The sequence below is a fragment of the Leopardus geoffroyi genome, chromosome A2 (assembly GCF_018350155.1).
Source record: "Leopardus geoffroyi isolate Oge1 chromosome A2, O.geoffroyi_Oge1_pat1.0, whole genome shotgun sequence".
NCBI classification, from domain to species: domain Eukaryota; kingdom Metazoa; phylum Chordata; class Mammalia; order Carnivora; family Felidae; genus Leopardus; species Leopardus geoffroyi.
Window position 1 is genome coordinate 13899379 of NC_059331.1, and position 15938 is coordinate 13915316.

General features: G+C 58.1%; 1 protein-coding gene across 2 annotated transcripts in view; it reads left to right on the plus strand.

The window, feature by feature from the left end:
• The window catches only part of KLHL26 (kelch like family member 26), a 28778-nt gene extending 14476 nt beyond the window's left edge, over positions 1-14302 (plus strand). For both annotated transcript variants that reach the window (XM_045496719.1, XM_045496718.1), the window contains 2 exons: positions 9055-9237; positions 11415-14302. In XM_045496719.1, the coding sequence (XP_045352675.1) occupies positions 9055-9237; positions 11415-12996 (1765 nt within the window). In that variant the 3' untranslated portion in view covers positions 12997-14302. The remainder of the gene's footprint in view (positions 1-9054; positions 9238-11414) is intronic.
• Positions 14303-15938: the final 1636 nt, after the last annotated feature.

The window sequence follows — 15938 nt, forward strand, 5'->3', positions numbered from 1 at the left end:
GTGGGGGCAGAACCTAGCCTCTACGCCAAGTCCTGAGGAGTTTACTTCTCTCCCCATGCCGGGCCCTTGGGAGGTTCAGGATGGTTCTTTCCAGGTGGATGTGGGAACCTCTGCCCGCTTGCCTCGATGACCTCCTCCCCACCTCAGCCTCCCTGGCTGTCACGTGGGGGCTCTCAGGAGTTGCCAGCCCCAGGGGCCTGCAGCCTGCATGGTCACTTCCTGCTGGGAGCTCCCTGACAACCCCTCTGTTCTGTCACCCTGTTACTGCCTGACGAACCCCGACGGACGGGAGGTAAGGATATACACATAGGGAGATGGCTGTGATGGTGATGCCACGAAGAAGGTGAAGTAGGCTGGTGTGGCCTGGGGCTCCTCTGCAGGGCTCAGGGAGGGCGTCTCTACAGGCAACATGCTTCCAGGATGGGCTCACAGTGGGCCTCAGTCATGCCCACGCCTCTGGTTCTTGGAGGCAGGTTGGGTAGGGGGCAGTGGGTGAGACCCCATTGGCCTGGTGCACCTGCCCTCCCGGGATACACAGATTTACTCACAGGGTGCACAGATAGTAGGCCTTGGCTCTGGGCATCGTGTTTTAAATTTTTTTTTTTTCTTTTCAACGTTTTTATTTATTTTTGGGACAGAGAGAGACAGAGCATGAACGGGGGAGGGGCAGAGAGAGAGGGAGACACAGAATCGGAAACAGGCTCCAGGCTCCGAGCCATCAGCCCAGAGCCTGACGCGGGGCTCGAACTCACGGACCGCGAGATCGTGACCTGGCTGAAGTCGGACGCCTAACCGACTGCGCCACCCAGGCGCCCCTGGGCATCGTGTTTTAAATAATTGAAGCAGACATGGGAGAAAAACCAGCATGATGACTAGGAGTGAGAAATAAACAACCAGTGGCGGCATGGAGAGGGCCCAGGCTTGGTGGGGGAACGTGGGGTCCGGGGGCCCTGGCTGGATTTCTTCTCTGCCTCTCCAGGTCTCTGTCTCCTTCCCTGGCTGGCTGTCCTCCTCTGTCTGGGTCTCTGTTCCCTCTCCCTCTGAGTCTTTGTCCCTTCTGGGTCTCTGTTAGTGGTTTGGTGACCTGGCCTGCTGGGACGCTGCAGTGAAGGACCTGCATCTACCCCTGGGCTCCACGCTTGTCCACCCAGAAGCTCTGGTCTTTTGTCTGCTCCCCTGGGAGCCCAGGGGTCAAGCCTCATGAGACACTCGCAGGCAGCTCCTTTGGAGCTTATCAGGAAGGGTAGCCCCAGGAATGGGCCTGTTGCCGCCTGAGGGGTGAGGAGGGCGGGCTGGCCTCTGGCGAGCAGTCCCAGGAGAAAGCTCACTGACGTGAGCATGGAGGCTGCTGGCCAGCCTCAGCATTTGAGGGCCCGTGCAAGGTGCCAAAACATGGTGACTCTATCCTTTGGGCTGGGAGCACAGTACCCGGAGCTGTGAAATATTGTGGGAACCATGGCAACAGTAGCTGGGGGCGTCTGCCTTTGTGGGGCATGTGGGACTCTGGCTTAGATGCACTTTTTACCCAGGAGCCAGTGCTGTGGCCTTGGCAGTCAGCAGGCTGCGGTATAGCAAGAAGCTGGAGTCGCCTGCGACTACATTCGCACACAGGGCTGTGCTGGGCCTCAGTTTCCCTGTCTTGAAGGGAGATTCATGAGGTTGCATGTGAAGAATCCGGCCCGGCATGTGCTCAGTCAGTGGGCCTGCCTTGTAAAGAGTCAGAGGTGGACGGGAGAGAGAAGGCAGAGAAGTTTCCAGTATGGCTGGAGGACAGGGGGTAGGGGAGGGTGTTGTGTGAAATAGGGCAGAGAGGTGGACCAGCTGGTCGCCAGAGCTTCTCCAACACTACCCCCCCTCCCCACCCCGCCCTGGGTTCTGTCTCCCTCTCTGGGTCTCTATTCCACCCCACCCCCCACAAGTCTTCTCCCCTTCATTCTGGGTCTTTGTCCCCCTCTCTGAGTCTCTGTCCCCCTCTCTCCTGTGAAATGCAGCATCTTCCCTGCTGACACACCCGGGACCCTCGGGCGGAGTGGCCTGCAGCTCCCTGGTACGTCGTCGGCCGGGGTGCGAGCCAACCAGCTGTGCTGTGCTGCTGCGCTCTATCGAGCCACATGGACAATAAAACCGAAATTGGCTTTGAAAGTGGAAGTGCTCTCCGTTTTGAGGGGAAGTGAGGGAATTTGCATGTCAGAACAGTATGTTAAAGGGGCAATACCGTCAGACTCTGTTCTGGCCCGAGCTTTGGGCTCCATGTGGGGGTGGGAAAGGATTTTACAAAACCCCAAAGAAATGTTTCCATGAAATTCTTTCTTGTTCTTGCCTTTCCTTTCCTTTTTTTTTTTTTTTTTTTTTTTTTGACATTCCAATGAAAAGAACTGTTCCGGGGCTTCAGATCTCTCCTGTAGGGTCGGGAAACCAACTATGGGGACCAGGGTCAGCAGCCAGATGAGGGCAGGAGTTGGGGAGCACCCACCCCACCAGGTGTCACTTCCAGGGCAGCCCCCACGTCCACTGTGGGGCCCTGTCAGTGGGGCGTGGGGACGGCAGTTGGTGTGGTCCTGCACCTCTTGTGGCCTTCCCCACTTGGCCATCTTGTCTTGGGTTGGGTCCCCCTAAAACAGACTCTCAGACAAGGATTCCAGCCCATAATGTATTCTGGGGGTGACCCCACGAAGGACTGCTCTGTGTGGGGAAGGAGACCACACGGGGGTGTGTCAGCAAGGAGCCGGAGACGAGGTGGGCAAGGGGCTTGGCTGGCCGTGGACCCCCAGGGGATTGTGGAGATCTTGCCACAGATAGTCCACCTGGGGTCTTCACCCTGCCCGGTCCCACTTTACATTAGCCCTGGTGTAGGGGAGACTCCAAGGGAGGCAGTGGCTGTGTCCCCATGTCCGGTAGAGGCCTAGGCCTGGCCAGAGGTGCCCAGTGACAGTGCTGGGGGATGCAGTGTGGGAGTATGGGGTCAGGACAGCCCTGAGCTCAGGCCAGGCCTGAGGGGGGCATGTGTAGCCCCTCAGAGGCCAGATCCAGGCCAAGGGTGCAGCTGGGGCGGCAGTAAGCGGCCTCCAGAGACATCCTGACCCGGCTGCTGACGCATTGGCTCCGATGACTCAGTGCGGGTGACCGTGGCTCGGGTGGCCGTCTGGAGACTCGGACAGGCTCAGGGCCGCCGCCGCCGCCTTCCTGGGGGCCCGTGGCCCCGCCGCGCCGGCCGCCCCCTGTCTGGGCTGGCCTGAGTAATGGGTCCTACCCTTAGTCATCGGTCCCAGGCCTCAGCCCTCCCTCCTCCTCCTGCCCACCTCCGCCCAGCCGAGCCTGTCTGTCCTGGGGACTCCAGCTCTTGCTGGCTTTCTCCCTCCTTCCCCGAACTCCCCAGAGGCTGTGAGGTGTGTGTGGTGGGTGCTGATGGGGGCTTCAGGGACAGCTGTGCCATCTATGAGATGAGAGGGGGAAAACAGCCTTGGAGGGTACTGTGAGCCTTGCCAGGGGCATGAGGAGAAGGGCCTGGAGGAGGACGAGGTGTGTGCAGAAAGGGGCCGTTTCCCCCCCATTCAGCACAGCTCAGGTCTCACACCCTGTAAGCAGCTTTGCGGTGGGCTTGGTCGGGGGCTCTGGGCTAACTCCCGTGTAGGAGCATTTTAATGCTTGAGGTGCACGCGGGCTCTGTGCTCAGCTGAGGGCAGCCCTTTGTCAGAAGGTCCAATAATTCTTCATACCCCTTTGGAACCCCTTTGTTTAGCTGGTTTCTCATCTTTGGCCCCCAGAGACGGTATTTGGTGAATATCCTCCTGTGTCCCTCATCTTGCACATGTAAGTATATCTCAGATAAATCCCGGAAGTAGAGTTGCTGGGTCAAGGACGTGAGCCTTTAGAATTTTGCTAGGTCTGTTGAACTGCCTTCCTGGGTGTTGTTTCACTTCACATCCCCACTGGGAACTGATGTGAGTCTTTGCGACCAGACACAATGCCTCTGCTCACATGAAGGGTGAAGCCGGTCCCTTGCTGTGTGCACGTATTTTATCGTGAGCCCTTCTGACTCTTAGGTCTCTCCAGCCAGCTGTGCTTCCTTTCCTATGAACCATCCTTTGTGCACCTTTCTGTGAGGATGCTGACTTTGTATTGATTTTTTGGTGCTCTTTATATATGAAGAACCATAGTAGATATGTACGGCCAGGAACCGACCAGTTCCAGGACAAAGTTGCCCCTGGTGTGAAATCTTTCTTCTGCTGGAAGCATGCATTGGCACGACAATTCTTAGGGCTTAGAGGAAGCACACAAAGTCCTGTTGCCCTGCCGCACAATCTCCCAGCAACTTCTAAGAAAAAAATGAAGCGTAACGGCAAAGGCTGGGGTAGGGGCACACGTGTACAAAGTCTGTGAGGCAAGGTGTCCACAGAGTGGCACTGCCATCCCCGGGGCTGCCCCTAGCTGCTGAGTGTGAGTCTGTGTCTCGACATAGTCCCTGTTCACACGCGTGGTGAAGTTGGAGACACGCCTCTTCTCCACTCCCTGGCCCTGGGAGGGAGGCTCTGAGGGGTCACACCAGCTATCCCTGACCCCTGGGCCACTCTGCTCCACAGAGAGGTAGAGTGCTTGGCCCCAGGCCAGAGGGCCCTGTGGTGTGGGGAAAGGCGGTTCCCTGTGCTGTCTGGGCCCCAGGGGCCCCAGGGAGAGGGTTGGCTTCTCAGGACAGGCCTTTTGTGGAAGCTGGGACTTTGGGGCTAATCCCCAGGATGCGGCCAAGCCCTCTGCTCCAAGGGAGAGGCTGGGTGTCCCTGTGTTAACTGTGGGTGTGGTGGGGCTAGGGGCACCCTATCCTCTGCACATCTCTGCTGCAGGCTCCTGTCCCCTCCCCAGCTGTGAGGTACTCAGAGCTGCAGTGCGAAGCTGATTCTGGACGGTTCGACCACTTTGGGTCTCCATTCCCCAGACTGTGCACCCAGTGAGGGCAAGCCCTCTCCATCTTGTTCATTCTGTATGGTCCCTGCCACCAGAAAGGGACAAGGGGCTGACAGGCCAGTGAGGTGAGAGGAGGGTCAGGGGAAGGGTGCACGGATCTGAGCACCTCAAGGGTCCTTAGAGGCTCATGCGGCATGTGGCCTTGGAGGATGTCAGTGAGAAGGCACAGTGAGACCCCATCGGGCAGCCCTGGCCAGAGGATGGCCACACTTTGAAGCCGGTGGATCTGTGAGCCAGTGACATTCTCTTTGTGATCCTCAGAACTTGGGGCCACTGTGGGGTCTCGGGAAACTGGAAGAACAGAGACTTGAAGTCCCAGCGGCGGCCTGGTCAGGCACGACGGGCTAGATGTAGCAATGTGGGAGGGGCACAGGGCATGTGACACGGGCATCCCTTCTACCTGGCAGAGAGAGGTGGCCAGACCAAGCTAGAGACTTGGGGTCTTTCTGGGCCCCTTTCCTTCCCTCCCTCTGTGGCCTTCAGCGGGGCTGCGTGTCAAACCTCGCAGGCAAACCCAGGGTCTGGCCACGGGCACCACCGGCATCCCAGCATTACCAGCCCAGATGACCGTGGTGCTGGGTTCTGAAACATGCGTTCCCTCCTCCCGGGATGGGAAAGCCTTCTGCCAAGTGCAGACCATGTCCCCCAGACATGTCCTGTATCCCCTCCACTTCCCCATGTCCTCCCTGCCATGTCCCATGTCCCCTATGCTGTGTCTTATGTCCCTTTCTCCCACACACCGGGTCCCAAAGGTCTGGGACCTTGCAGGCCTATTGCCAGCACCCCAGGGCCCTGCAACCCCTTGGTTGGCTTGCCTCCCTTTCCTGAGGCTCTCTTGGAAGGGCCACTGAGGCTGGTAGCCTGTGCCAGGGCAGAGGCCTCCAGTTGGCAGCAGATGCATTGATTGAGTGTTGACAGTATGCCCTGTGCTGGGCATCTGCTCTTTTATCCGTGGTATTGTTTGGGGAGCTGCTGGACAGTGGGGGCTGAGGAGCCTTCTTTCTCCTGCTTTCTTGGAAAGACCAGTGCCCACATTCCTGGCCCTCATTTGTGGGCAGGCGTTAGTCCCAGGAATGGGAAAGCAAGTTCCAGAGAGCTGGGGGCCTTGGGGAGAGAGCAGAATACTTGGCCTTGCCTTGGGGTGGGTGGGGTGAAGCATGGGTTGGGGGAGTCCTGGCAGGGGTTCTTGACCCTACAGGGGCCTGACCCTAGAGGTGATGGCATTATTCCCTCCTGTTAATGTTTGGGAGGTGAAATGATGTAGTAGGGCCGCCTAAGCCATTCATTCTTTAATGCCTTCAACAAGTTTTCTAAGATGAGACGGCAGAGGGGACAGTGATGCTGGAAGGGAGGGGATGTGGGGGTGAATGAAGCAATGATCCTCACATACTGTGGGGGTGCTGGTGGTTACGGCAGGGTTTTATGCAGGACCTGAGAAGGCCCAGATGTCCTTTTGTTTATTTTTATTTATTTATTTAAATTTTATGAGAAATTCACATAACCTAAAATCTACCATTTTAATTAAAAAAAAATTTTTAATGTTTATTTATTTTTGAGACAGAGAGAGACAGAGCATGAACGGGGGAGGGGCAGAGAGAGAGGGAGACACAGAATCGGAAACAGGCTCCAGGCTCTGAGCCATCAGCCCAGAGCCCGACGCGGGGCTCGAACTCATGGACCGCGAGATCGTGACCTGAGCTGAAGTCGGCCGCTTAACTGACTGAGCCACCCAGGCGCCCCATTAATTTTTTTTTTTAATTATCTTGGGGGCAGGGAGGGAGAGGGAGAGGCAGAGAGAGAGGGAGACAGAGAATCCCAAGCAGTCTCTACAATGTCAGTGCAGAGCCCAGTGCAGGGCTTGAACCCATGAACCATGAGATCATGACCCAAGCCGAAACCAAGAGTCGGATGCTTGACAGACTGAGCCACCCAGGTGCCCCAAATCCACCATTTTATTTTATTTATTTATTAAAAAAATTTTTTTTAACCGTTTATTTACTTTTGAGAGAGAGAGAGAGAGACAGAGACAGAGCACAAGCAGGGGAGGGGCAGAGAGAGAAGGAGACACAGAATCTGAAGCAGGCTCCAGGCTCTGAGCTGTCAGTACAGAGCCTGACATGGGACTCGAACCCACAAACTGCGAGATCATGACCTGAGCCGAAGTCGGACGCTCAACGAACTGACCACCCAGGCGCCCCCCAAATCCACCATTTTAAAAATGCACAATTCAGTGGCATTTAGTGCATTCACAGTGTTGTGCAAACATCACCTCTAACTTGTTCCAGAACAATTCCATCACCTCAAAATGAGACCTGTGCCTATCAGCAGTCATCCCCCATACGCCTGACGCCCAGCCCCTGGCAACAACTAATCTGCTTTCTGTGTCTATGGATTTGCTTGTTCTGGACTTTTGATACAAAAGGAATCATACAATTTATGACTTTGTGTGACTGGCTTCTTTCACTCAGTGTCATGTTTTTGAGGTTCGTCCACGTTGTAGCGTGATTCAGCTTCATTCCTTTTTGTGACTGAGTAATATTCCATTGTGTGGATGCCCACATTTTGTTTCTCCATTTGCCCTTTGGTGGACCTTTGGGTTGTTTCCACCTCTTTCTTTTTTAAAGCTTTATTGTTTGTTCTAAGATGACCTTTGCCTCCTGAGTCCTTATTTTGAGGTGCAGGAACCTCTGTTTCACTTGTCCCCATCCCCCCATTGAGCCACCTCCACAGGTAAACCCATCCTTGTAGAGCAGATATTCTTGGTTTTGTGACTTACCCACAATTTGCTGTGCCCCTCCACCTCCCTTGCTTCATTGACCCTGACAGACAGGGAGATCCCACCTACTCTGTCATGTCCTGGGCCTGGGCTCAAATCTTGCTGTGTTGTCTTACAGCTCTGGGACTATGGACAAGCCACTCATTGTGTCCCTGTCCCTGGAAAGTAGGACCAATGGGCCTTTTGCCTAGACTGGGCAGTCACCATAGCCCAGAAGCAAATTCTTCAGAACATGACTTTGTGGTCATGTGGTTGCCCTCCCCTGGGGTGCTGGGCACAAGGAGCTCACTGGGCAGGTGTCAGAGTAGCTGGGCCTCCAAGAAGGTTGGCCTTTCCTGGCCTGTGACACCCCAACCCTGGGGACCAGAGCTGCCCTGGAAGCTGTCAGTCATAGAGCTCCTCCTCCGTGCCTGTGCTGGGGCCCTGTGCCGGCACCTTAATCCCACCCCCAGCCCCTGCAGGGGAGAGAAGAGAGGTTTGCCCTCGGTGGGGGGGAGGGCAGCTTGCTAGGGTATGGGGGACAGCGATGTGACATGAAGAGTCCTGCACTGCAGAATACGCACTCAGGAGACACATTGAGAATGAAAAATAATGAAATAAAGTTTAAGAGGAGGGGTGGAAGGAACTCAGATGTCCACAGATGGGTGAAGGGATCAAGAAATTGTGGTCCGGCCACACGATGGAACATTACTCAGCCATGAAAAGGAGCAAAGCATCGATTCACGCTACAACGTGGATGACCCCGAAAAACATGCTGAGTGAAAGAAGCCAGACACAAAAGACCACACGGTATATGATTCCATTTGCATGAAGTGTCCAGCGGAGCCACATCCAGAGGCAGAAAGCAGATTGGCCGTTGCCAGGGGCTGGGGGAGGGGGAGGGGGAGGGGGAGTGACTGCTGATGGGGACGGGGTCTCATTTCGGGGGATGAAAATGTTCGGGAACTAGATAGAGGTGACGGCAGTAAACGTCACTGAATTGTTCACTTTGAAATGGTGCATTTTATGCTATGTGAATCTTATCTCAATGAAAAAACAAAAGGGACATTGGAGCCTCCTCAGTTCGAGCAGAAACCCTGCCCCTTTCACAGGTGGCAAATGGAGGCTGGAGAAGCGGTGTCCTTTGCCAAGGCCAGTTGGTGGCCAGGTGGCAGACGCGGCCGGGACCCAGGTTTTGTTTCTGCCTCTCCGGGGCTGGTCCTGGCGAGCTGGCGCCTCAGGCATCTTTAGAGCCCAGGCGAGCCAGCCCAGTGTCCCCGGGCAGAGACCAGACAGACCTGTGGCCGCTGAGCTGAGCCCCCACCTCTGCTCTCCTGCAGCATGGCTGACAAAAATGGAGCTCTCAAGTGCACCTTCTCGGCGCCCGGCCATAGCACCAGCCTGCTGCAGGGCCTCGCCGCCCTCCGTGCCCAGGGCCAGCTCCTGGACGTCGTGCTCACCATCAACAGAGAGACCTTCCACGCGCACAAGGTGGTCCTGGCCGCCTGCAGCGACTACTTCAGGTGAGCACAGGTCTCGGGGGACAGGCTGGAGAGCGCCCACCCTACTGAGAGGGAGTGTGATCTCAGTGCCAGCCAGCCAGCACGTCGCTGAGGGAAAATGGCTGGCGTTGGCCGCACATTCGGTAAACCTGTAGCTTTGTTTAGGTTTGTAACTTTCTCAAACTTCTGGGGCCATGGTGCAGGCAAGCAGAACAGGCCTGGGGGATGGAGGTGGCCCGTGGGCACTGGATTAACCGTTTCTGCCCTGGGGGAGTGGCAGGGCTTGGCCAAGTTTTCACTCTGTCTTTGTTTGACACTGGCGTGTCCCAGGCACTATGCTTGGCCTTGGCGTTCCAGCAGGGATAAGACAGACATAAGTCTCTGTCCTCGTGGTTCCTGTACTCAGGCTGAGGGATAGGAGGGATGCCTAGATGGGGGTCCCCACCTGTACCTGGGACTGTGTTGCAGTCCCCTCATGCCGGGTGAGGCCTTGCTGGGTGTACTGGTCAGTCTGCTGCGAGGGTCTTCTCCTAAAGTCTCCTTCCCTACGCTGGGCTGGGCAGGGGGGTGAGGGCCCCTTGGAGGAGGACGAGGGCCATTCTCACCAGCTGGGGGCTGTCACGGGCTGAGGACAGTCTCCTCATTTCCTCAGTGACCAGCTGGCCAGTTCCTCCTGCCAGGCTGTGACCCTGCCAGAGAGAGCTGGGGTGCTGTCCTGGGGTGGTTCTCTGGCCCCACTTTGCCAGTGGTGGCTGAAGTGCCCCTGCAGACTGCGTCTCGGAGCTCCAGCCTCGGTGTGTTCCGAGGCCCGTACGGTCCTCGAGGCCAGGGTGGCGAGGCTGGGATGGCTTGCCCGGTGCGCCCCCCAGCTGCCCGCCCCCCCCCCCCCAGGCCCAACAAGGCCATTCTGGGGAGACGGAGCAGCCAAGCCATCTGGGGCGCCGTTTCTATTTTTATTCTGGATTTGGGGACGGGTGGGCCGGCCCAGCCAGAAATGCCCTTTAAAGGCTCCTCTGCGCTGGCACTGCAGCCGGCAAGGCCTTAAAAGGCAAAGCTCCCTCCCGTCGCCGTGGCTGCCTCTGTCTTCAATGGGCTGATGGGACTCATGGGGACAAGAAGAGGCAGGGTCCGGGGGGCTGCCCGAGCTCTGCTCCTAGAAGGCTCCATGGCGCTGCTGCTCACAGGGGCGGGCAGTTGTTAGCTGGTGGCTCAACTGTCTTTACTCTGGGACCTGACCCCAGACCACGCTGGTTGTGTGACTTCAGGACAGGTATCCGTTGGGTGAATGGATGAGGGGAGTTCCTTCTCCTTGGTCAGCCGTCACAGTGCACATCTGCCCCGTGAGAGGAACCTCCGATGAACTCCCAGCAGGTGCTGGGGTTCTTTCCCCTCCTCCTGACGGGGGACCCCAAAAGCCACGGGGTGCTCTGACCCAGGTCGTGTTTCTCTCACTGATGCTCACACTAGCACTGCTTTCCAGAGCAGGCAGAAAGGCTGACAGCTGGTGTCACTCACTGGGAGTCTCACGGTGGGCTAGGGCTCCTGTGGGTCATCCCCGGGGGGGGTGGGGGGGCTTTCCTGACTGTCTGGCCTCTCTCTGGAAATGACAGTGACCTTGGGTGGGGCCTCCTAGCGTGTACTCTGACCGGGGAACCCTAACCCTCTCCCCATCCCTGTGTGACAGGGCTGAGATTCAGGCTGGGGAAGGTGGGGCCACGGGCCCACATGTGCCTGCTGGTGAGGGGCTGGGCTCTGAGAACCATGGTGCACGGTGTTCTTGGGGTCCCCACCTTGTCTCCTGAGCCTGCTGTGTGTGTGGTCTTCCAGGGCCGGGTGCCAAGGTAGGGCTGCACCTGTCTCCAGCGTCAAAACCAAGGTTTTGCCTTCTTTTGCCCACCCGTACCTGCCCCGCCGTGAGCGGGCCCTAGCACTCCACACCCCTGCGTGGGCTGAGCCTGGCCCCAAAATAGAGGGGCAGAGTGGGGAGTTGCCGTTTGTAGGAAGACATGTGGCTCGGGTGGGTTAAAAATCTTTCTTTTCTTTTTTTTTTTTTTTTTTGCGTGTCTTTAATGAGCATCTGGCCTCTTTCCCCTGGCTGGCCGTGCCCTGCTCACGGTGTCCAGGGGCCAGGCTATTCCTGGGTGGCCACGATGCCCCTTGGCAGCCCCGAGCCTACATGCTGTGTTTCCGAACTTCAGGGCCATGTTCACGGGTGGCATGAGGGAGGCGAGCCAGGATGTCATCGAGCTGAAAGGCGTGTCGGCCCGCGGCCTGCGGCACATCATCGACTTTGCCTATAGCGCCGAGGTGACGCTAGACCTGGACTGCGTGCAGGACGTGCTGGGTGCGGCCGTGTTCCTGCAGATGCTTCCCGTGGTGGAGCTGTGCGAGGAGTTCCTCAAGGCCGCCATGAGCGTGGAGACCTGCCTGAACATCGGCCACATGGCCACCACCTTCAGCCTGGCCTCGCTCAAGGAGTCGGTGGATGCCTTCACCTTCCAGCACTTCCTGCAGATCGCTGAGGAGGAGGACTTCCTGCACCTGCCGCTGGAGCGCCTCGTCTTCTTCCTGCAGAGCAATCGGCTGCAGAGCTGTGCCGAGATCGACCTGTTCCGCGCCGCGGTTCGCTGGCTGCAGCACGACCCGGCCCGGCGGCCGCGCGCCAGCCACGTGCTCTGCCACATCCGCTTCCCGCTCATGCGGTCGTCGGACCTGGTGGACAGCGTGCAGCCGCTGGACATCATGGTGGAGGATGTGCTGTGCCGGCAGTACCTGCTGGAGGCCTTCAACTACCAGGTGCTACCCTTCCGGCAGCACGAGATGCAGTCCCCGCGCACGGCCGTGCGCTCCGACGTGCCCTCCCTGGTCGCCTTCGGCGGCACGCCCTACACGGACAGTGACCGCTCCGTCAGCAGCAAGGTGTACCAGCTGCCCGAGCCCGGTGCCCGCCACTTCCGCGAGCTCACGGAGATGGAGGTGGGCTGCAGCCACACGTGCGTGGCCGTGCTGGACAACTTCGTGTACGTGGCGGGCGGCCAGCACCTGCAGTACCGCAGCGGCGAGGGCGCGGTGGACGCCTGCTACCGCTACGACCCCCACCTGAACCGCTGGCTGCGGCTGCAGGCCATGCAGGAGAGCCGCATCCAGTTCCAGCTGAACGTGCTGTGCGGCATGGTGTATGCCACGGGTGGCCGCAACCGGGCCGGCAGCCTGGCCTCCGTCGAGAGGTACTGCCCGCGGCGCAACGAGTGGGGCTACGCCTGCTCTCTGAAGCGCCGCACCTGGGGCCACGCCGGCGCCTCGGCGGGGGGCCGCCTCTACATCTCGGGGGGCTACGGCATCTCGGTGGAGGACAAGAAGGCGCTGCACTGCTACGACCCCGCCGCTGACCAGTGGGAGTTCAAGGCGCCCATGAGCGAGCCCCGCGTGCTTCATGCCATGGTGGGTGCCGGCGGCCGCATCTACGCCCTCGGGGGCCGCATGGACCACGTGGACCGCTGCTTCGACGTGCTGGCCGTGGAGTACTACGTGCCTGAGACAGACCAGTGGACCAGCGTGAGCCCCATGCGGGCTGGCCAGTCAGAGGCCGGCTGCTGCCTGCTGGACAGGAAGATCTACATTGTGGGGGGCTATAACTGGCGTCTCAACAACGTGACGGGCATCGTGCAGGTGTACAACACAGAGACGGACGAGTGGGAACGCGACCTGCACTTCCCAGAGTCGTTCGCGGGCATCGCCTGTGCCCCTGTCCTGCTGCCTCGGTCAGGGACCAGGAGGTAGCTCCCGGGACCCGTGGGACCCGGCCCAGCCTCATGCCATCTCTGCCAGGGGTTTTGGTGAGCGCACACCGGGGCTGAGGACCACAGAACCCCCCCCCCACCCCCCCCCCCACCCCCGGCCTGCGGCCTGACATCTTGGGGCCTGCTGCATCGATAAGGCCCCTCCCCCTGGGGTCCCTCCTTCCTTCCCGAAGCAGGTCCTGGCTTCGTGCCCACCGAGGGAGCCTGCCGGCCCTGAGGCCGGCATGTCACGGCAGCGGGGGTTTCCTCACCCGCCCCGCATCCTCGCTCATGGAGGGAATCGGGGTCTCCTTTGGGGTGTTGTTGTGTGGCTTACGTCCCACTTCTCTCTCCTCCCCCAGCTCGGCAGTCTCAGACGCTCAGATGCAAGCTCATTAGCGTCGAGCCCCAAACCCATGGTTTGCACCCTGTCTCCTCCCAAGTTTCTTGCACTGTGCGTTTTTAAAAAATAAACACCCCCCAAACTCTGTAACACACAGACCTCCAGGAGCTGGTAAGGTGGCAGGGGTGCGCCCTGCTCAGGGTTGACTTCAAGGGTGGGCATGTTCCTGCCCCCAATAAGCCTGAGCCGCCGGGGTGGGGAGGATGGCCTTGGACAAGGGTCTCGCGCTTATCTTCATTCCTGTCCCAACTCCCTCAACGTGTTCTGTCATCCACTCTCAGAAGGAGAAAACACAGCCGGCTCTCAGAGAGGGTCCTTATGGTTTCCCAGCCTTCTATTTGGTGCTGGGCGTCTCAGGGGTCCTCAGTGAGGAGTGGGCCGACACGCTAGGGGGACACCTTTAGAATCTCTCAGTGTGTCTGCATTCCACAAGTCTGATGATTTTTATTTCTCTCCCTTTTTCCAGCCCCCCACCCCCCCCACCCCCACCCCACCCATCCCATGTTCCGGTTGTCAGGCCACAGGGCCTGTGCCCTCAGCAAGGGAGGTCAGGCGGGTGGTGCAGGCTCTTCCCTTCAAGGGCTTTGGGGCATCTCTGGCCACATTTGATTTGGTGTCAAACCTCTAAAGCTGGTTTGGTCTGGTTTTGCTGTTTTAGTGTTTTTTTTGTTTTTTTTTTTCTCCTTTGGTTTTGTTTTGCTTCTTTTAAGACACCGGCATTGCTATCTTATAAATGGGATTTGTACCCTCGGGGCAACTTAAAGTGTCTCTTCTGCTGCTAACGGACGATTGATGTTGTGTCTCTGTGACCCACTCACCGTGTAAAGAATTAACCTCATATCTTAGCAGATGTCGTCTCCTAATATTTTCCTTCATTTAATAAAAATGTTATGGTGAAGAGATGGAGAGGGCCCAGCGCTGAGCTTGTGGGGCCTGATGGGTCACAGATTCCTCACGTCCTCTGTGTGGTTAGGGGCTCCTCTCCCCTCCTCACCCTTTTCCAGCATTGCAGAGGGGCTGGAAGAGGGGCTGGCCTTTGGCTCAGGGGCGTGGGGCAGTGGGAAGTGTGGCCAGAACTTCCACCTAGGGACTGGAGGAGAAGACAGATCCGCCCTGGGCTGGGTGGCCTTCGGTGAGACTCTCTCCAGGTTGTTCCATGTGCCTGCTGGCTTCGTCCCCGGCCACCAGACAGCCCCCAGCTCCTGGCAGGTTGTCTCCATCTGCTCAGTCCTGGGGTGTGAGACTGGGGAGCCAGGGAGCCCCTCTCCCTGGAGGCCATGATGGGGGAGACGCAGGGCAGTCCTAAAGGAAGCATGAAATCATCACCATTCCATATGGGCTTGAGAGCTCCGTGAATCGCCCCCAACCCCGGCTCTCATGCCTGGCCTCGCCACGGACCAGGCTGTATGTTGGTGGAGAATGCCTGCTGTTCACGGACAGCTTTCTGAGATGGGAGGCTTCCAGGATCACCCTCAAAATGCACCCACAGGCCTGGTGCTCCTGTGCAGCAGCCTTCGGGGCCCCAGAGCGAAGCCGGATGTGTGGGTGGGGGGCAGTGTTGAAATAAAAACTTGGTTGGGAACCAGGAAGGAGACCATGCTGCCAGGGGCATTGAAATAAAAGCGGCAGCCTTTGGGGACTTACCAGAACATTCCAGTCCCTTTTCACCCCCCTCCCCAACCTGAGCTCCCCCAAAGAGAACCCTTCCCTGCTAGAGGCATGGCCCCTTCAGGGGGGCAGTGAGAATCTTTTGCCAGCTGCAAGTCCCCCCAGATCAGCTCACACCTCAGAACATCTTGTCCCCAATGAGCTGGCAGGGGTGCCGGCGCAGGGGGTGGGGTTGGGGGGGGTGCGCCGTATCTAACCGGGTCGATTGTGCATAACCGTCTGGGCTGGTTCATGGAATGTTCTCAGGGGCCCCCTGCCCCTCCCTCTTCACCACCTCCCCCCCCCCCCGGAAGAAAGGAAAATTATTTTTCGTATTGTAAACTTTAAACACGAAAAAGCTGTTTTTAATTTAGCAGAAACTGGCTTGAATCTTCACTTGGTGAACGTTTGTGTCCTTCAGAGAAAGGCGGAGCATGCATTTGCACACACATGCTTGCACAAATGCACGCACATGCATATAAGCTCACGTGCACACCTGCACTCGTGCACTGTGACATGCACGTTGACGTGGTCACACTGGTATTCACACGTAGCCTTGCTCGTATGCTGAGTGACATGCACACGCACTTGCTCACACAAATACACTCACACTCGTCCTTGGACCTGCCGGGCCTCTCTGCATGGTATCCTAAAGGGTTCTGGGTCCTGTCAGCTCATCTCCTCCCTTCACCTTTCATCCAGGATGGCTTGGGCCATGGATGGCCAGCCACCGCATGTAGGGACAGAGCCTGGGGAAAGCCCGTCTGCTTCCAGATGTCCCATTTCCCCACCAAGGCCCTGGATGCGGCCGGCAGGAGCCTCCCTCCACACCTGGGCTCGGGCTGTGGGAAAACGCTGTCTCCCGGGATGGTGGGATTCAGGCCCGCTAGAGG